General features: G+C 45.6%; 1 protein-coding gene across 6 annotated transcripts in view; it reads left to right on the top strand.

Moving 5' to 3' along the window:
• The window catches only part of LOC137413345 (phosphatidylinositol 4,5-bisphosphate 3-kinase catalytic subunit gamma isoform-like), a 174,278-nt gene that overhangs the window by 115,393 nt on the left and 35,995 nt on the right, over positions 1-22,890 (top strand). For all 6 annotated transcript variants that reach the window (XM_068098736.2, XM_078767603.1, XM_068098739.2 and 3 more), the window contains 3 exons: positions 1,368-1,498; positions 13,955-14,066; positions 19,116-19,273. In XM_068098736.2, coding sequence (XP_067954837.1) covers positions 1,368-1,498; positions 13,955-14,066; positions 19,116-19,273 — 401 coding nt within the window. The remainder of the gene's footprint in view (positions 1-1,367; positions 1,499-13,954; positions 14,067-19,115; positions 19,274-22,890) is intronic.

Genomic DNA, 22,890 nt, shown 5'->3' with positions numbered 1-22,890 from the left:
GAAGCCGTATATAACAGCTTAGTTTTATATGGGCGAAGGTATACATTTATGAAGTCAAAACTACACAGCAATGCCTTGACCTTCCTGTAAATGTTTCCTGGAGATATTTTCCCAAAATTATTGCGCCGGCAAAAGGGACGCAGGTTGCCTGAACTATACATAGCAGGATATCTCAAAAAGTTAAAGACGGATTCAGACGAAAGTTGGGGGACAGGTGGGTGTGTGACGAGGACAAATTGATTCGATTTTGGTGAAGATCTGAATACGGATCCGGATACAATAATTTTTTTCCCAAGCGATTCTTCGCATTGAGTGATGGGGCAAAAAAAATATATATATAGCACGATATTTCAAAAAGTCGTGGACGGATTATGACAAAACTTGGTGGATGAGTTGGTCAGGCAGCAAGAAAAAGCTGATTCGGTTTTGCTTCAGGTCCGGACCCAGATCTGTGGGATCTTGTTTGTTTTTGTTTTTTGTTATTTTGTATACAAGATCGAGGCTGTTGCAAGAGCTAACATTAGTCACAAAAAAACAAACTGACACATAAAACATGATAAAGGGAGCGGGAGACAAGATGGGGAGAGAGAGGGGAGCACACAAGTACAACAGCACAGAACAGGGACATCGGGAGATCTGTGGGAGGGAGAGGGCTTGGGGGAGGAGGCATGGGAGGGGGGCGGTGTGGGATAGGTATAAAAACACATGGACACTGCTAGGATTTCCAGGAAGAAGTCGGTATTTCAAAAAGGTAGAATTGGGGTGAAATTAGCGGGGGTAGAAAAGATCAAGGTTTTGGATGGGGGAAGATAAGAGATGGCGGTGAACAGCTGTTTTAAAGACCTGGAGGGAGGAGTGGGATTGAAGAGACTGAGGGAGTTTGTTCCAGAGGTGGGGGAAAAGAGGAATGAAAGAGTGAAGGTGAGCAAAGAGCCTAGATTTTGGCAGTTTAACCATAAGAGGGTTGCTGGCAGATCTTGTGCGACCTGTAGGAATATTTGGGAGACAGAGCCCAGAGAGAGCTGGGGGAGCAAGGCCGGAGAGGAGTCGGTAGAAGACAGAAAGTCCACCAACCTGTCTGCAGTGAGTGAGTGAAAGGCCCTCGGAGTTACCCTAGATCCTTCATTGCTTACTCCAGTTACCCCAGATCCTTCAGGCCCAACCCTTCATTGCCATAAAACATAAACTGTTCAGCTAAGTGGAGGTATGCGCTCTACCGAGTGCCGCTCTAGTTTGTTTTGAGATTTGAACTTGGTCTCGCAGAATCATTAGCCTGGGACGCAATATGGATCTAATATGCTCAAGACAAATTGTACGTGCTTTTTCATACATTGAGGCCTGTGCTGTTGCTGATATGCTGATTTCAGGGATTATTGAGGTGGTAGATCAGGCCACTACGATCGCATCCATTCAAAAGGAGCGTGGTGCAATTCTGTCGGCTCTTCGCAGTGGTACGATCAAGGACTGGCTTGATGAGTGCTGCCCACTACCCGAAGAGGTACCAGTCTCTCTTTACATGTGTTGATAAGGTGACAATTTATTTAATTCCCATCTATGTTCTTCATTTAATTCGTTTCATCCCAGCTATGATAATTGTAATCATTTTTAGTGTTATTACTACGATATTTGTTAACCCCTTCATTGCCATTTGGGATATATTCGAATAATTAGATGCTATGCAAAGGCGCATTACAATATTGCCAGGAAGTCCACTAGAATTCTTTCATATTTACCTCCGTTGAAGAAGGCGGGTGCAGGTTATGTTTTCACCCCTGTCTGTCCGTGAGCATGATACACTACGTGGTCAAAAGTATGCAGACACCCCTTCTAATTAGTGGATTCGGCTGTTTCGGCCACACCTATTGCTGACAGGTATATATAATCGAGCACACAGCCATGCAATCTCCATAGACAAACATTGGCAGTAGTATGGCCGTACTGAACAGCTCAGTGACTTTCAACGTGGCACCGTCATAGAATGCTACCTTTCCAACAAGTCAGTTCGTCAAATTTCTGCCCTGCTAGAGCTGCTCCGGTCAACTGTAAGTGCTGTTGTTGTGAAGTGGAAACGTTTAGGAGCAACAACAGCTCAGCCGCGAAGTGGTAGGCCACACAAGCTCACAGAACGGGACCGCCGAGTGCTGAAGCACATAGCACATAAAAATCGTCTGTCCTCGGTTGCAACACTCACTACCGAGTTCCAAACTGCTTCTGGAAGCAACGTCAGCGAAACAACTGTTCGTCAGGAGCTTCATAAAATGGGTTTCCATGGCCAAGCAGCCGCATACAAGCCTAAGATCACCATGTGCAATGCCAAGCGTCGGCTGGAGTGGTGTAAAGCTCGCCGCCATTGGAGTCTGGAACAGTGGAAATGCGTTCTCTGGGGTGATGAATCACGCTTCACCATTTGGCAGTCTGATGGACGAATCTGGGTTTGGCGGATGCCAGGAGAACGCTACCTGCCCGAATGCACAGTGCCAACTGTAAAGTTTGTTGGAGGATGAATAATGGTGTGGGGCTGTTTTTCATTGTTTTGGTTTGGCCCTTTAGTTCCAGTGAAGGGAAAATCTTAACGCTACAGCATAAAATGACATTCTAGATGACTGTGTGCTTCCAACTTTGTCACAACAGTTTGGGGAAGGCCCTTTCCTGTTTCAGCTTGACAATGGCCCCATGCACAAAGTGAGGTCCATACAGAAATGGTTTGTCGAGATCTGTGTGGAAGAACTTGACTGGCCTGCACAGAGCCCTGACCTCAACCCCATCGATCACCTTTGGGATGAATTGGAACGCCGACTGCGAGCCAGGCCTAATCGCCCAACATCAGTGCCTGACCTCGCTAATGCTCTTGTGGCTGAACGGAAGCAAATCCCCGCAGCAATGTTCCAACATCTAGTGGAAAGCCTTCCCAGAAGAGTGGAGGCTGTTCTGGCAGCATGAGGGGGAGACCAACTCCATCTTAATGCCCATGATTTTGGAATGCCCATGATTTCGATGAGCACATACAGGTGTGATGTTGGGGTGTCCACATACTTTTGGCCATGTGGTGTATCTCAAAAAGTTATGGATGGATTCAGACAAAATTTGGTGGACAGGTTGGGTTTTGACAAGGACAAAATTGATTAGATTTTGGCACCAGTGGAGTTTATGGGAGGGCCGGTGGGGGGGGGGGGGGGGTTGGGGGAGGGGATTCCCCCACCTTAATTTTTTTCAGTACATTACTGTTAAAACAATGTTAATGAATGTGTATAGATGGGGAAATATGATTCATAAAGTGCTCGATTTCTTTTTTTATTCAAGAATTTGTTGTTGTGCTAATAGTAATATTGGTGGTAGCTGGTAGACATGCCGAACTAGAAAGCATCTAATAAATCCAAAGCCCGTCTGCATTCGTTTGTATCCAGATGTCGTCCTCTTCTTCCTACACCTGCTCAACATAATGAAAACAGTTTTTTTTTCATAGAAAATGAAAATTGATGATTGTATGTAGGTTTGACCTTTCATCTTTAGATCTAAAAAATAATCCGTTTCTAGCTTTCGATTGGTGAATCAATTCTGTGACCCAATATGCAAATTGTTAAAATTTCAGGTCGATCAGATGAAAATTGGCAATTTTATGTGATACTGACCTTTGACCTTTTGACCAAAATTATTAATTTGCCTTCTCGCATATTCTCATAATAAACCTTTTTTTGAAAATTATTGACAAAACTCAAATGGTTTAAAAAAGTTTCGGCCCGGACACACACACACACACACACACATACACACACACACACACATAGAGACACATACAGATACACACACATACGGTACACACACACACACACACACACACACACACACACACACACACACACACACACACAATTAATTGTACAGTATTGGTTGTTCCTAAACTTAAATATAAATAATTTAAAGGATTGTTGTAAATGATGTTAATTTCACAACATCCCATGTTCAACTTTATTTAAATTGCAAATCTCAAACATAGTTCCCCTACCTAAAGCAAGAACGTTAACCCGTAAGCAATTGACTCGTTTCCCGACTGCATGGATCATCAGTTGGGCACCGTTCTTCCTCGAGGTTTCGATCCTTTCAGCCCAGGACCTCTCCAAACGGCGGATCAACAACCTCGGTCATGGATCCACATCAATAGATGGTACATCAGTAGATCCACAACCTCAGTTGCGTCCAGGCAGTCAGTCAACCCATCAATGCAACATCACTTATTCCAACTTTACTCGCAATAGGATTTAATGTATTATCATATATTTATAACTTTCCTTACACACTCCATAATATGATAATATCATTAAATCATTCACATCTTACCTTAAATACACCAATCTACCAACGAGCACGACCACACCATCTACCTCTCCATCAAACTGTATTTCGAATGTTCAAACCGTCACCTGTAACGGTTTTTTGCATGCTGCCGTATCCTAGCAACCACTGATTCCGAGCAACATTGATTTGTAGTATATTTAATTATTATATTGCACTGTATTTACATAAAGATCTCATGAATAATATTTTTAATATTCGTATTGTATTTCACTAATTCGATTTGGTGTCGTTTTGTGATATTAAAGAAAACTTGTTTTAATCTACCAACGACAGCCCCCTGTGCTAGCATACGTCTGACTAGTTGTTGTAATTTATTGACCAGTTCAGAGCTGTGTGTGGTTGCTCTCACAGTCCTAATTATTTCACCTGCAACCGTACCATGAAATAGCTTTTTGGGAATGTTGCCGTCTAAGAAAGGCATTTGGACAATGTGGAATGAAATGCATCTCGTTTATCAAATAATTTGGTGTGAAATTTATTATTATGGATGTCAATTTGTAATTCTAAAAAGGAAACTGAAGTGGAAGTTTGGTTTTCCTTTTTTAATTCAAGTTCTTTTGGATATATATCATCATGAAGCTGCTCAAATATAAATCCATCATTAATTGCCAACAAATCATCAATGAACCTGAAGATGTTTCCGCATCTTCGTGCAGTTGTTAATTTATTCCTGCACATGTTCTGGACCCAATCAAACTCGTACATGTGCAGAAACAAATTTGCAAAGAAAGGGGCCAGATCTGAACCCATGGGTACGCCCACTGTCTGCTGGAGTATCTTGGGATCTGAAACCTTGGGTATGCCCACTATCTGCTGGAGTATCTTGGGATCTGAAACCTTGGGTATGCCCACTATCTGCTGGAGTATCTTGGGATCTGAACCCATGGGTATGCCCACTGTCTGCTGGAGTATCTTGGGATCTGAACCCATGGGTATGCCCACTGTCTGCTGGAGTATCTTGGGATCTAAACCCATGGGTACGCCCACTGTCTGCTGGAGTATCTTGGGATCTGAACCCATGGGTATGCCCACTGTCTGCTGGAGTATCTTGGGATCTGAACCCATGGGTATGCCCACTGTCTGCTGGAGTATCTTGGGATCTGAACCCATGGGTATGCCCACTGTCTGCTGGAGTATATTGGGATCTGAACCCATGGGTATGCCCACTGTCTGCTGGAGTATCTTGGGATCTGAACCCATGGGTATGCCCACTGTCTGCTGGAGAATCTTGGGATCTGAACCCATGGGTATGCCCACTGTCTGCTGGAGTATCTTGGGATCTGAACCCATGGGTATGCCCACTGTCTGCTGGAGTATCTTGGGATCTGAACCCATGGGTATGCCCACTGTCTGCTGGAGTATCTTGGGATCTGAACCCATGGGTATGCCCACTTTCTGCTGGAGTATCTTGGGATCTGAACCCATGGGTATGCCCACTGTCTGCTGGAGTATCTTGGGATCTGAACCCATGGGTATGCCCACTGTCTGCTGGAGTATCTTGGGATCTGAACCCATGGGTATGCCCACTGTCTGCTGGAGTATCTTGGGATCTGAACCCATGGGTATGCCCACTGTCTGCTGGAGTATATTGGGATCTGAACCCATGGGTACGCCCACTTTCTGCTGGAGTATCTTGTTGCCAAATGTAAAGAAACTGTTGTTCAGCAGAAATCGAATACTTTCTTTGAGTTTACTTTTTGAAAAACTGCATGAATATTGATTATCCTTTACAGACCAGTGTGCTCTGTTTTGATATACATTAATGTATACCCTATTACCTCCTGCAAATGCTTTATCTATTGCTCTGTCCAATGCAGTTGCTAGCTTGTCATGTGGAATGTTTGTGTACAATGTGGAAAAATCAACGGTTGAAAGACATTTTGCCTTATCCTTGTTATTAATACTAGGGCGTGCCCGTACTATATATCTGATATCTAAAATTATATCCCCCCCCCCCTCTATTTACATGAAATGGTTTGGTCCATTCGCAAAGCCAAAGCGAACGGCTTGCGAGTACGGTGACAATCCCCCCCCTCTATTTACATGAAATGGTTTGGTCCATTCGCAAAGCCAAAGCGAACGGCTTGCGAGTACGGTGACAATCCCCCCCCTCTATTTACATGAAATGGTTTGGTTCATTCGCAAAGCCAAAGCGAACGGCTTGCGGAGTTTGGTAAATAAATCGCCATAGCTCGGTAACCACTTGTCCGATTAATTTCAAACCTTGAAAAGGCACATCCTCAGGTCCCCAGCAATATACCTGGCAAGTTTCAAGTATATCGGACCCGTGGTTGTCGAGAAACAGCGGTCACAGACAAACACACAGACAAACACACAGACATACAGAGATTACTGGAATTATAGATAGACTAGGACGTGCCCGTACGTGGGTGCCCGTGCCCGTGGGTACGTGGGTTACCCGTGGGAGGTAACTGTGATTAGTTTGGTAAATAAATCGCCATAGCTCGGTAACTACTTCTCCGATTACGTGCTTGCCCATACGTGCGTGCAAAAAAACATGCGTTTACATGCAGTAACGACCACAGAACCCCCCCCCTCTATTTACATGAAATGGTTTGGTCCATTCGCAAAGCCAAAGCGAACGACCACAGAACCCCCCCCCCCCCCCCCTCTATTTACATGAAATGGTTCGGTCCATTCGCAAAGCCAAAGCGAACGGCGAACGGCTAAATCGCCATAGCTCGGTAACTACTTCTCCGATTAATATGAAACCTTGAAAAGGCACATCCTCGGGTCCCCAGCAATATACCTGGCAAGTTTCAAGTATATCGGACCCGTGGTTGTCGAGAAACAGCGGTCACAGACAAACACACACACACACACACACACACACACACACACACACACACACACAGACACACACACACACACACAGAGATTACTGGAATTATAGATAGATTATGGACACTGTCGATTACCGGTTTGGAATTGTCAATGATCCAGAATTTCTTAATACCAGAATAAAACTTCACTTTTTCATGGGAGTTTTTTAAGCGTTTATAGATTAGTTTCATTGCCGCTGTAATATTGCCCGACAAAGGTTTCAAACTACATTCTCTACTTGCGATGATGAACCTCATCTTACAAGGGTGTTTGTGCATTTTTGGGATCCAGTAAATGAATGGTAATTTATGGTGTTTATCCGGAACTAGCAGTCTTCTCACCGTTGAGTGATTTGTATGGTGTTGTATCAAGTCTGTTTCGTTATCGTTACTTATTTTGTAGGTCTTTGAAATTCCCGTGTCTAAGCCCAATTCTTCCAAAAGTGTTTGAATGTGGAATGTTTTACATACAAATGCAATATTATTATTTGCTTTGTCATTTGGGACAATAACATATTGTGTTTGAAGCTGCCTTAAGCAATCACGTGTCTCTGGATTGTTTAAAATTGCCTTCGGATTATTGATTCGAACTTTTCTTTTCAAATCAACAACTCTCCTTTTCACATGTTTCTCTACCTCCTCCAACCATAAAGCCATTTGTGTGTTTGGTACTTTATGTTTATCAATTTGTTCTTTCATCCTTTCATCCATTCACACACACACACACACACACACACACACACACACACACACACACACACACACACACACACACACACACACGCTGTGCAGGGGACGGGCTAAAAATTAGGCTCAAACAAAAAACAAGGATGATTAAATATTGAACGTAAACTATATTTGTGATTTCACGTTCACTGTAACTTCACTAACAAACGATAATTTTGGAAGTCAGACCCATTATCAATATTAAGCCCCTGCTCTCTCCCTCTCCCCCAAATAGAGAAGTCAAACTACGCCTATGGATTTTATCCATATGGGTAATTTTTTTAATGAATCTTCACCATTGAGAGATGGGGCCAAAAATGATATGTAGCACGATATTTCAAAAAGTTCTGGACGGATTCAGACGAAACTTGGTGGACCGGTTGGGTAAGCGACAAGGAAGAATTTGTTCAACTTTGGTGAAGATCCAGAAGAATTTTTAAATTGATTCTTCACCATTGAGTGATGAAACTAAAATGGATATATAGCATGATATTTCAAAAAGTTGTGGACGGATTCGGACGATACTTGGTGAATGAGTTGGGTAGGTGACTAGAACAAGCCGATTGGATTTTGTTTCAGGTCCGGAAGAAAATGAGGCCTGTATCAGTGGTATACAAATTGTAGACTGTTTCGCCTGGCAGAGGTATGTGCTCTACCGAGTGCTATTCTAGTTATAAACATAATATTAATAGATATGTGTTTCATTCCAGGCCATGATCTTGGCCTGGAATATGTGATCATTATACGTATTTGTATTCCAGATATGTGATGATTAGAATGATCCACGATACTTATGACATCATTCCTAAGTCTTGGTTATGGTTACCTTTGGATGTGTCAAATGAGCATCATGGAGCAGTGAAGGAATTAAATATGTCTTATGCAAAAGTTGTTTTTGTGGCTTCTTAACGGCCACTATTATACCACCTTGTGGGATCAGCCAGGGGAAGCTTGGTCCAAGTCATTCACGAACTGGCCTGGCTAGGCCTGACATTCGCCTAGTTAGGGCAGGAATTTGGAATTTGCAATTTGGCCAGGGTGCCGGCAATAGCTCGCCTAATGTTTTCTCGTAGAGTTTGAGATGATAATCGTATCATCCAAATAATAAATAGTCAATTGCTTCCAAACCTTTTATATGGCTTCCATCCTTGGCTTCCGCTTCCGGTCCGGTCTGAAGAGGACGCCGGCGTCACATGCTCGCCGCTTCTTCGACTGGGCCACTGTCTGTGGCTTGCTTTTTTGGTGGTCGTGCGGATTTTTTGGCCATTGAGTCTGCCCTCCGCATAGTCCCGGCTCTGCTCCCTGCTTCGCCTGCCTGGCTCCTTCGCCTGCTCGCTGTTTCCTCGGGCACGCTCTCGTGGGTTGTGTCCTTCGCAGCGGTGTGGCGGCGGTTTTCCCTCCGTGATCTTGATTTGTAGCGGCGGCGGTTGATTGCCGCTGCATTTCCCGCTTTGCCGTGATCAACCTTGGCCTCGTGGTCGTCTCTTTGCTCCTGTCTGCCCTCTGCTTGGTCCCGGCTCTGCTCCTGGCTTCACCTACCTGGCTCCTTCGTCTCCTTCGTTTCCTTGGGCCTGCTCCCGTGCGTTGGGACCATTGTTTCACCTCAACCTTGGCCTCGTGCTCGCCTCTCCGCTCCTGCCTGGCATGGCTCTGCGGTACTCCGCCGCAAGGCTCCTTCTGCTCAATACCCGCTCCACCCCATCATGCATCTCTGCCATCAAATCAAATGGACTCCTCCGACGACCCAAGTACATTCACCGTGGCTCCGGTCGTAAGTTTGTATATGTACAATCAGGTCACTCCATCCCCGTCCTCTGGTCGGCTCAGCGCACTCCCACTCATCGTCCCAGCGCACCTAGTCACGGCAACGCACAAAATCGCACCTCCTGCCTGCGAACCCTGGCTAAATCACCTGAATTCATCCCCGCTGTTCAAAACAACATCAAGCTCACCCTGTTCAACACCCGGTCCCTCAACAACAAATGCCTCATCCTCAACGACTACATCCTGGAGAACAAACTGGACTTTCTCTGTCTCACCGAAACCTGGCAACAACCACTGGACTACTACACGCTCAACCTCACCACACCCAATGGATATTCCTACGTCAATAAACCACGCTCGGAGGGCCGAGGTGGTGGAATTGCCGTTATCCACCGTCAAGACATCAGGACCAGCCTCATCCCCATCGCCTCATCCTCATCCTTTGAACACCTGGCTTTTAAACTCTCTGGTCGCACGCAGTCAGTCATGGCTGTCGTCTACCGCCCTCCCAAACCACACCCATTATTCCTGTCTGACTTCTCCTACTTTCTGACCCAGCTATGTTCCCTCTCCTCCTCAATCCTCCTCCTTGGTGATTTCAATATCCACATTGACTCCACTGACTCCACAATAACCACTGACTTCACTGATTTACTCACCTGCTTTAACCTCACTCAACATGTCAACTTTCCTACGCATATCCGTGGTCACATTTTGGACCTTGTCTGCTCCACTGGATTAATTTTGCACCATCTCTCTGGCTCCGACCTCACCCTCTCTGACCACTTAGCCATCACTATGACCATCAACATCCCCACCCCAACACCAAGACATTATCGCACTATCAACTTCCGTAAGCTAAACGCTCTTTCACCTACCTCATTCTCATCCACCCTCTCTGAAAAAATGTCCACTTCTCCCTTCATTGACCTCCACACCCCTTCCGACCTCACTGACTACTACAACCACACTCTCTCCTCCTGCCTTGACCAGCTTGCGCCTTTAAAAACCAAAACAGTTTCTTTCACCCATTCTGCTCCCTGGTTTACCCCTGAACTCCGCCTGATGAAAACTCGTGCTCGCCAACTTGAAAGACTCCGCAATAAAACAGGTCTCACAGTTCACTCCCAAGCCTACAAGGACCACCTACAACACTACAAAGATGCCCTCTCCCACGCCCGCGCCGCCTACTACTCTCAAATTATCCACTCTGGCTCTGGAAACCCAAAAGCACTCTTCTCGACAATAAACAAACTCCTCCGCCCCCTGGACACCACCACCCAGTCATTCACAGTAGACAACTGCATCTCCTTCCTTTCTTTCTTCCAACGCAAAATTGACAACATCTACAACAGCTTGACCACCGCCGCACCCGCTCCCCCTCCAACCACCTGCCCCCCCTTATCCTGCCTTCCCCTGTCTCAATTCTCCCCGGTCTCCCCGACTGACCTGTCTGAACTCCTCATAGGAATGAAAACTGCCACCTGCACTCTTGACCCCATCCCCTCCAGCTTTGTCAAAGCCTCCCTCCCTGCTCTCTCTCCACTTATCATTGCAACAATAAACTCCTCCCTGTCTACAGGCATCATCCCACCATCCCTCAAAATTGCTGCTGTTACCCCCATTCTAAAAAAACCTGGTCCAAACCCTGACACCCTAAACAGCTTCAGACCCATCTCCAACCTACCCTTTCTGTCGAAAGTTTTGGAACGCGCTGTAGCCACTCAACTCAAACATCACCTCTCTGCCAATAACCTGTATGAAACATTCCAATCCGGATTCCGCTCCAACCACAGTACTGAAACTGCTCTCCTCAAAATCACCAACGACCTTCTCCTCTCCTCTGACGCTGGCAACCTCAACATTCTCATCCTCCTCGACCTCAGCGCTGCCTTTGACACCATCGATCACACCATCCTCCTCACCCGACTTGAATCCACCTTTAACGTTACCGGCACTGCCCTCTCTTGGATTAAATCATACCTCTCTGACAGACGCCAGTTCATCTCCATCAATAAATGCAAATCCCCCACTGCTCCCCTCCCCCAAGGTGTCCCCCAAGGTTCAGTTCTTGGCCCCCTCCTCTTCATCCTTTACCTGTCCCCGCTCGGTCACTTAATCCACCGTCATGGTCTCCAATTCCACTGCTTCGCCGATGACATCCAGCTTTTCATCCCCACCAAGTCCGTCTCCACCGACACCCACTCTATTCTGACAAACTGCATCTCTGAAATAAAATCCTGGCTTCAAACAACTTCCTCAAACTTAACTGTGATAAATCTGAAATAATTATCATTGGCCCAAAAACGCTCACAAAATCCACCCATAACTTTGCCCTCAACATCGACGGTATCCCAGTGTCCACCTCCCCTCTCATCCGGAATCTTGGCGTCATCTTTGACCAAACCCTCTCCTTCGACAAATACACTAAACAGATCACAAAGACTGCCTTCTTTCACCTGAAAAACATCGCCCGTCTCCGCTCATCCCTCTCCTCCACGGCTGCAGAAACCCTCATCCACGCCTTCATCACCTCCCGTCTGGACTACTGCAATAGCCTCCTCTATGGTTCACCCTCAACAATCACCAATAAACTCCAATACATTCAGAACTCCGCTGCCCGTCTACTCACCCATTCCCGGACCCGTGACCACATCACCCCCGTCCTTTACAAGCTTCACTGGCTCCCCATCTCCCAGAGAATCCAGTACAAAATCCTCCTCTTGACCTACAAAGCCCTCCATAACCTGGCCCCATCCTACCTGACTGACCTGCTCTCCAGACACACTCCCACCCGCAACCTCCGCTCTGCTGGTACCAACCTCCCCCCCCCCCCCCATCCAGACCAAATTCAGATCCTGGGGGGACAGGGCCTTCTCCATCGCTGCTCCCACCCTCTGGAACTCACTACCTCACACCATCAGAGACTCCTCCTCACTCACCACATTCAAAACATCACTCAAGACCCACCTGTTCAGCACTGCATTCAACATTCAACCCACAGCATTTAACCCCTGACTATCACTTCTCCTTCTCCCGCCTTTTGCTTTAAATATTTCCCTATTGATTCTTGTCTTTTTGCAATTGTTGTTTTCATGTTTTGTTATGCATTATGTTTTGCACTCTGTCAAAGCGCCTTTGGGCTTCATGAAAAGCGCTATACAAAATAAATGAATTATTATTATTATTATAATGTTTGTGAAGGACACCATGGGATATTTAAAGTCCACCAACCCATGCTAGCAGACGGGACTCCCAGTTTAACGTCCATCCGAGGGACTGCAGACACATTGATGAATCACCCTGTCTGTCTGTAAAACACCTAACTGACACTTTATAGCTATGTCGGGATTCAAACCCAGGCTAGACAGATTAAAGGTGAGTGTGTGTACCTCTGGACCATCCTGTCAGCCCATGTCTAATGTAAAAGTAAAGGGCTAAAATACCCCTCTGATTTATTGGATAACTGACTGACTGGTAGGAAATATCACGCTGCCATCCGCACCCGAAAAGTCTTCATCATAATCAGGTAACAATTATGGAACTTCGAATGCATTTATTTCTCTGCACCTCCCACCTCCCAGCTGCATACACCACACATTTCCTCTTCCACATCACCCCCGTCCTTTACAAGCTTCACTGGCTCCCCATCTCCCAGAGAATCCAGTACAAAATCCTCCTCTTGACCTACAAAGCCCTCCATAACCTGGCCCCATCCTACCTGGCTGACCTGCTCTCCAGCCACACTCCCACCCGCAACCTCCGCTCTGCTGGTACCAACCTCCTGACCCCCCCCCCCCCCATCCGGACCAAATTCAGATCCTGGGGGGACAGGGCCTTCTCCATCGCTGCTCCCACCCTCTGGAACTCACTACCTCACACCATCAGAGACTCCTCCTCACTCACCACATTCAAAACATCACTCAAGACCCACCTGTTCAGCACTGCATTCAACATTCAACCCACAGCATTTAACCCCTGACTATCACTTTAACCCCTGACTATCACATTTAACCCCTGACTATCACATTCAAAACATCACTCAAGACCCACCACCCTTATCCTTTCCTGAAGGGAGTTTGTAAAATGAGAAAACTACAATTGAGCAAAATGAATACAAGGGAGTATACAGCAGAAGTGTGGGAGAAAGGTGGAGAAATGGGAAAAGGTAAATGTTTGGAGGAGTTGGGATTAATCAGTGGGAAAGTGTGTATGGAGCAATGGAGCATGTATGGTTGAGGTTATACTGCATTCATTTTGTTTTGCAGAATATTGCTGCCAGGATGAGGTTCTTGAGTTCTTTAGCTGGTTATTCCGTTGCAACCTACGTGCTTGGCATATGCGATCGTCACAATGACAACATCATGATCACCGAAAACGGTGGGTACAGCCATAGAGGTCCGTGCCACTTTCGTCTGGTTTTGTGGTGGAAGAAAGCAAACAGTATTTAAAAACAGCACTACCAAAGGCGTGCTGGTAAATGTGCTTCGTATCATAGTATTAAAGAGAAGGAGCCTTGCAAAAGTACACAATCTGAAGTACAACTAAATGAATATGAAATATTGTTCAACTGTTGTGAACGATACAACTGAAAGAAGCCAAATAACAAAGAAGTAGAGCTACATTCAAAGTACACCGCCCCATGCCAAATAAATAAATAACATATCCTCCAGTGCGCAGCATTGCCACCGTGCAGCACATGGAGACGGCATTGGGAGGGAGAGGTGTACAATAATTGATTGTGTAATTAAAATCTATAAATAATGATCGTAAAATGATAAATTTCTTAATAAATTGGCTAATGGCATAGCTAAACCACCACTGCTTCATCCGAATCTGTAACTTTTTGAAAATTAATAAATTAATTGAAAAAATAAAATAATTAATCGATTAATTGACAAATTAATAAATCAAAAATACCCTTTATAGCCAAATCACTTGGTCACTGTCATATCGAAATATCGGCTTCCTAGCTCAAAAGGTGCCCGAGATATTGCCCAGATGAGAAATAAATTTAATAATGAATAATTAAAAGATAAATAATATAATCGTAAAATAATTAATTTCTTAATAAATCGGCTGATGGCATAACTAAACCACCACCGTTTCATCCGAATCTGTAACTTTTTGAAAATTAATTAATGAGGTGATTAATCGAAAAATTAAATAACTAATTTATTAATGAACAAATCAAAAATAACTTTTACAGCCAAATTACTTGGTCATTGTTGTGTCCAAATGTCAGCTTCCTTATTCAAAATGTGCCTGAGATATTGGCCAGATGAGAAAGAAAATAAATAAATCATTAATAAATCGATAATAATTCAGTAATTAATCAACTAATTAATCCAAAACAAAAAATACCGTTTTTAACAAAGCACTTACTCACGATTGTGCCGAAATTTCCGCTTCCTAGCTCAAAGGATGGCTGAGATATCTCAATATCTCATTTCACTCAGGCCAACTGGCACGGTCTTCAAGCAGCCATCAATCATCTGGACTGGTCTCCCATCTCTACCGCCTCTGACATCAACTCATCCTGGGAATTCTTCCAAAGTAAATTGCTCTCTCTCTCATGCACAGATTTATCCCGTCTCGCCTTCAGTTGTCATACCCTTCCTCCAGTCCATGGTACACGGAATCTTGTGGTGAGGCAGTTGCCCAGAAACAACTTGCCTTCGCCTCCTGGAAAGCAAATCCAACGGAAGGAAATCTCATTTCCTTTCACAAAGCCCGAAACAAGTGTGTGTCCTCCCTCCGGAGAGCCAGCAAACAATATCTCTCCACTCTCAAGACCGAACTCTCAAACCTGTCTCCCTCTTCCAAATCCTGGTGGCCTCTGGTCAAATCCGTTTCTGGTGTTTGTTCCCCCTCCATCCCCTCGCTTACCTCAAACGGCTACACAGCTGACTCCACACGTGAAAAAGCTGAATGCCTCAACTCTGTGTTTGCTTCTAAATCTTGTGTCCCAAACCCATCCCTCTCTGTACCCACCGTACCCAGTCGTACCCAACTGTTCCTGGACCATGTGTCCTTTCCTCCTGACAAGGTGGAAAAGTTTCTGTTAACACTCGACTCTGATTCTGCAACTGGACCTGACGGCATCAGCCCACGGGTCCTAAAATCCTGCTCCGCCGCTCCTTCACTCCCTCTCTCTGTTCTCTTCACCCTCTCTTTTGCTCAAGGTCATCTGCCATCACCTTGGAAATCAGCCAACATCACCGCTTTACACAAAAAAGGTGCAAAAACAGATCCTTGCAACTACAGACCAATCAGCCTTCTCCCAATCTCCCAATAGAATCCACGATGAATTCTTCATTGTACCAGAGGGTGCTTGAGGATAATGTGAGGCCATCTGTCAGAAAGTTGAAGCTCAACCGAAGGTGGACCTTGCAACATGACAATCACCCTAAACATACCAGTAAATCGACCAAGGAATGGCTGAAAAGAAAGAAATGGATGGTTCTGGAATGGCCAAGTCAAAGCCCGGATCTAAATCCCATCGAGATGTTGTGGAGGGATTTGAAACGAGCTGTGCATGCAAGAAACCCCTCAAACATCGCACAGCTGAAAGAATTCTGCATGGAGGAGTGGGCAAAAATTTCTCCCAGTCGATGTCAGAGACTGGTAGACAGTTATAAGAAACGCCTACTTGAGGTTGTTTCTGCCAAAGGGGGCAATACCACCTATTAGAGCCAAGGGTGTACTTACTTTTTCCACATGTGAAATTTGCATTTATGTTTATTTGATTTATACAATGGACTACAAAATGTAAATGTTTCATGATATTTGTTATGTTATATCACCTTCATAGGCATTGGCTTAGCGTTTAGGGTGCCGGGTTGAGCCTGGCGTTGGCTTAGCGGTTAGGGTGCCGGCTTGGGATCCTAGGATCCTGGGTTTGAATCCCAGTCGATCGCTGAATTAACGTCAGGGGGGTTGACTCAGCCTGTCATCCTTCCGAGGTCGGCAAATTTGAGTACCAGCTTGCTGGGATGAATGATCACGGTGTGTACCCCAATTCAGAATAGGCACACTGTATCCCTGCGCATCGTAAGAGCGTGACCAAGGGTTGGCGTCAGGAAGGGCATCCGGCCATAAAAACATTGCCTCAAACAGGGAACCATGATTGTCATGGGGCCCCCAAGGCTAACCCCCGCTCTAGCAGGGAAAAATGGCCTTAAAAACGATCATCCATTCATTCACACAAAAAGGTGCAAAAACAGATCCTTGCAACTACAGACCAATCAGCCTTCTCCCAATTATCAGCAAAGTCATGGAATCCATCATTGCTTCGGATATGAAATCTTTGCTCTTCTCCAATGGCTTGCTCTCTGATCATCAATTTGGTTTCAGACCAGGTCACTCTACTCTGGACATGCTGCTTCCGCTGTCTCAACAATGGATGGAGGCCCTCAATGCCAAACAGGAAATTAGAGCTGTCTCCCTTGACATATCACGTGCCTTCGATATGGTCTGGCACCCCGCACTGCTCACCAAACTCTCCTACTTTGGTATCCATGGAAATCTCCACGCTTGCCTTGTGGACGTACTGGGACTCTAGTCGTAGTCAACGTGTGGCCCTGAATGGGTTTCTCTCATCTCCTCTTCCTGTTCAGGCTGGAGTTCCCCAAGGTAGTGTTCTGGGTCCTGTGCTTCTGGTCTGGTCTTCATCAATGATCTCTCTGACTCTCTTGAAAATCCTCTCTATCTCTTTGCTGATGACTCCACTCTCTGCCGCTCCATTCCTCATCCCTCAGATCGGCAGTCTGCAGCCTCCTAACTCTCTGCAGACCTGGACAAAATCACAGACTGGTCAAACAAGTGGAACTTGTCTTTCAATCCTGACAAATCTCACTCTTACTATGTCTCTCCGAAAAGACTGACTGGACAACCCTCCCATCCACTTTCTGAATAATTCTCCCCAAGAAGTTCTGTCACTCAAGCTTTTGGGTCTCACTATCTGCCATGATCTTTCCTGGCAAAACCATATTTCAAATCTGGCCTCCAAAGCCAGTCGCCGACTGGGCATCCTCCGTCGTGTGAAGTCCTTCCTTGGCACACCTGAGCTCCTCACCACATACTGTACAAGGCTTTCATCCGCAGCTCAATGGAATACTGTTCTCCTCCTCTGCTCCTGCCTCACACCTAGCTCGGCTTCACGCTGTTGAAACCAAAGCTTTCAGATTCATTGGAATCTCCCGCGATGAAGCTAACTCCGAGGGCCTTTCATTTACTCACCGCAGGCAGGTTGGTGGTCTTTCTGTCTTCCACAGACTCCTCTCCGGCCTTGCTCCCCCAGCTCTCTGGGCTCTGTCCCCCAAATATTCCTGCAGGTCGCACAAGATCTGCCTGCAACCCTCTTAGAGTTAAACTGCCAAAATCAAGACGCTCTGCTCACCTTCACTCCTCCATTCCTCTTTTCTCCCACCTCTGGAACAAACTCCCTCACTCTCTTCAATCCCACTCCTCCCTCCAGGTCTTTAAAACAGCTGTTCACCACCATCTCTTATCTTCCCCATCCAAAACCTTGATCTTTTCTACCCCCGCAAATTTCACCCCAGATTCACTTTTTTGAAATACCAACTTCCTTCCTGGAAGTCCTTATGTTTTATACTTCTCCCACCCCTCCCCCCCCTTCCCACGCCTCCTCCCCCCCAAGCCCTCCCACAGATCTCCCGATGTCCCTGCTCTCAAATGTTTTCTTTGTGCTTCCCCTTCTCTCCCCATCTTGTCTACCTCTACCCTTATTATATGTTTTGTGTGTCTGTTTGATTTTGTTTGTGTGATAAATGTTAGCTCTTTCACGAGCCTCGATCCTGTATACAAAAAAAAAAAAAATACCCACCAAACAGCAAATAATAACGAGAGAAATAGATTCCAAAATGATTAACAGTGTAAATTACATGCATTTATATGCTAACTCAGGCCATTGGGTTGTGGCAAAACAACACAGACGTGATCATTTCCCTGAGACAATCTCTTTTCCAGATGCTTATATAATTAAAATGATTAATATTGCTGCCTTCATTCGGATTCAGGTATGAATTTAACAGCCTATGAGATGCCAGTCCATTGTCCTCCGCACTTGTCCCCCATAGGGCCATTCCCATAACTATGTAACATATATGATGCACCAAAATGATTGGCATGCATTCCGCATGTTGCAAAAAAGAAAGCTCGACCTTAAAAAAACAAAAATCGAAAATATTGTTTTCAAAGTTTAATTTTCACTACAATACAAAAAACTTTTTTTCAAAAGATTTTGAGCAAAAAATTGCTTTGAGCTACCAAGCACACACTGGAGACACTGGAAACGTCAGGACATTTGCCAAAGTGTCGCAGGAATTTTGCCAAAGAATCATCTTGGATCGAATGTCACAAGTCACCAATTTAATGTATAATGTACGTGTGCCTTCGGTCTAACAGGAAACGTCTTCCATATCGACTTTGGACACATCCTGGGGAATGTCAAGAAGTTTATGGGAATCAACAGAGATCAACACTTTGTGCTCACGCCAGACTTCCTCAACATTATGGGTGTGGGAGTAGAAAGAAAGACCACAGAATACTTCCGAAAATTTGAGGTGTGTACATCAATGCTATCGAAAATAACCTCGGAAATGTGGTACATGAAGTTTGAAATTCTACTTTTAGCGAAGTATTACTATTAGTATTGCTATTATTATTGAGTTATTTATATTGTTGTGGAAATGACTCCTAGTGGTTAACGTTGCTTTGTATGGTTTAGTTATCTCCTCAATAAGTGTCTTAGAGTAAGCATGTCATTTAATCATGTTATTAGATATGCGCATGCGCAAGATTGGAGGTCTCGTCTATTCAAAGCTGTCCATGCGCGCTCGCTTTCGAAGTTAAGTAACTTTTCACAATTGTGTTTTTGTCGAAACTGTATCTTTCTCTCGGTGTATGTACCTATTGGGGTGTCTTTAATAGTATTCTTGGCGTTGGTTTTTCATACCTGTGTACAGAATCGTCGGTCTTTCGTATCGCGTATTCTGAGGCCTAAGTGTAGTACGAGGCTACTGTGTCCGACCTTGGCTTGAGGCTTTGTTTTTGTCTCAGCGGTTCTCCGATCGCGCTGCAATTACTTTCCGGTCTCTGTTTTTCACGGTCTTTTCATCCCATACTTCCTTGTTTTAAAATCTCAAACAAAAAAACAAAAAAAAAAAAACATTTCCTTCTGTTCTTATTCGTTTATTCGTTCTTATTTGTACGTTCGTTCTTCGACCACGTTGTTTGTGATCACGTGATCACGTTGTTAAAAAATGTCATTTGACCCCTGAAGACCTGTATTCTGTCATATTCTATAACACCTTTTTCTTCTTCTTCTATAAAAGGATGCTTTCGACTTGCTCACCAAATCTATTCATTCCAAAAAAAAATCCATCTCTTATAGTGCATCTTTCATTCATTCCCTAAACTCTCCAGCACTCCATCCTCCCTCCAGCGTCCTCAAACGTATTTTTGACTCGAATGTCTCAAGAAACTCATTTTGCAATAAATGTTCGTTTCCCATTAATCGTACACTTTTCAAAATCCCATCACCCCAAAATCCCATTTCCCATCACCCCTCCCCTCTAAATCTACCCCCTTGCCCCTCCCCTCCAAATCATCCCCATCACCCATCTCTTTCAAATCTTCCCCCTTGCCCCTCCCCTCCAAATCTTCCCAATCACCCATTCCTTTCAAATCTCCCCCCACACCCCTCCCCTCCGAGACTCTCCCTCGCTCCTCCCCTCCTAGACTCCCCTCTCACCCCTCCTCCTCAAAGCGTCCTCCCCGCTTCTTCCCCCTTCCAACTTTCACCTTCATCTCCCTCAACCTTCTACCTCGCTCTTCCCCCTCGTCAAATAACACCTCACTGCGCCTCTCCCAATCACCATCAAACCTTTTGTCTGCCCCATTCTTCCCTTTCTCCAAGCTATTCTGTAATCTCCGACACACCTTCAACAGCTCTCCCTACCTCTTCCTGCTCTTCCACATCTTACCCTACCGCTCCCCCCCCCCCCTGTTCTGTATCCCATGCTCCCCCTTCCTCTTCCTTAACAGTATGGACCTCAAACATCCGGGGCCTTCGCTCAAACTTGTCTGATCTCTCCATACAGGTTGCTCTGACAAACCAGACGTGATCTGCTTAACAGAAACTTTCCTCCTTCATGAGGTCTCTGATTCCTTGGTATCTCTCCCAGGTTACTCCCTCCTCCGGTATGATAGACCTGAGCCTCGTCCTGGAGGTGGGGTTGCTATCTTTATAAAAAAACTCTCTTCCTCACTCGCCCTGCACTGCCCTCTCTCCACCTCACCCCCAGGAATACCTTTGGCTACGGCTTCCCCTTCGCTCCCACCTTTTGTTCATATGTGTGTTGTACCGTCCACCAAACAGTGATGACTCCATCTACATCTCGCTGTCTGAGAATATGGACCAACTTCTATCTACCCATCCCAACTCTCTCTTCCTCATATGTGGTGATTTCAACTGTCACCATGCCAGTTGGCTGGGTGTGGGTACCTCTCTCACCAGCCATGGCTCTTCAGCAAAGGACTTCTGTGACTCACTGGGACTGACACAATCTGTCAATTTCCCGACCCGGATTTCAGTCAACGGAGCATCTTCTCTTCTGGACTTGGTTATGACTAACTTCCCTGAAAATGTCTGCTGCTCTTCTTCTGCTCCAATCGGCTCTTCTGATCATGTGCTTGTTAAAGTGGACATCTCTCTGACCATTCTCAGAGAGCCTCCTCAGCGTCGACGAGTCTGGCATTTCACTCAGGCCAACTGGCACGGTCTTCAAGCAGCCATCAATCATCTGGACTGGTCTCCCATCTCTACTGCCTCTGACATAAATTCTTCCTGGGAATTCTTCCAAAGCAAACTGCTCTCTCTCATGCACAGATTTATCCCATCTCGTCTTCTGTTGTCATACCCTTCCTCCCGTCCATGGTACACGGAATCTTGTGGTGAGGCTATTGCCCAGAAACAACTTGCTTTAGTCTCCTGGAAAGCAAATCCAACGGAAGGAAATCTCATTTCCTTTCACAAAGCCCGAAACAAGTGTGTGTCCACCCTCAGGAGAGCCAGGAAACAATATCTCTCCGTTCTCAGGACCGAACTCTCGAATCTGTCTCCCTCTTCCAAATCCTGGTGGCGTCTGGTCAAATCTGTTTCTGGTGTTTGTTCCCCCTCCATCCCCTCCCTCACCTCAAATGGCCACACGGCTGACTCCGCACGTGAAAAAGCTGAGTGCCTCAACTCTGTGTTTGCCTCCAAATCTTGTGTCCCAAACCCATCCCTCTCTGTACCCACCGTACCCAGTCGTACCCAGCTGCTCCTGGACTCTGTGTCCTTTCCTCCTGACAAGGTGGAAAAGTTTCTGTCAACCCTCGACTCGGATTCTGCAACTGGACCTGACGGCATCAGCCCACGGGTCCTAAAATCCTGTTCTTCCGCTCTTTCACTCCCTCTCTCTGTTCTCTTCACCCTCTCTTTTGCTCAAGGTGATCTTCCATCTGCTTGGAAATCTGCCAACATCACCGCTTTGCACAAAAAAGGTGCAAAAACAGATCCCAGCAACTACAGACCAATCAGCCTTCTCCCAATTATCAGCAAAGTCATGGAATCCATCATTGCTTCGGATATGACATCTTTCCTCTTCTCCAATGGCTTGATCTCTGATCATCAATTTGGTTTCAGACCTGGACACTCTACTCTGGACATGCTGCTTCTGCTTTCTCAACAATGGATGGAGGTCCTCAATGCCAAACAGGAAATTAGAGCAGTCTCCCTTGACATATCACGTGCCTTCGATACGGTCTGGCACCCCGCTCTGCTCACCAAACTCTCCTCTTTTGGTATCCATGGAAATCTCCACGCATGGCTGGCGGACTTCCTCTCTAGTCGTAGTCAACGTGTGGCCCTGAATGGGTTTCTCTCATCTCCTCTTCCTGTACAGGCTGGAGTTCCACAAGGCAGTGTTCTGGGCCCTGTGCTTTTTCTGGTCTTCATCAATGATCTCTCTGACTCTCTTGAAAATCCTCTGTATCTCTTTGCTGATGACTCTACTCTCTGTCGCTCCATTCTTCATCCCTCAGATCGGCAGTCTGCAGCCTCCTCACTCTCTGCAGACCTGGACAAAATTACAGACTGGGCAAACAAGTGGCACATGTCTTTCAATCCTGACAAATC

Source organism: Myxine glutinosa, chromosome 1, assembly GCF_964187855.1.
Source record: "Myxine glutinosa chromosome 1, kmMyxGlut1.1, whole genome shotgun sequence".
In the NCBI taxonomy this organism is placed as follows: Eukaryota; Metazoa; Chordata; class Myxini; order Myxiniformes; family Myxinidae; genus Myxine; species Myxine glutinosa.
This window is presented reverse-complemented; position numbering and strand designations above follow the sequence as displayed.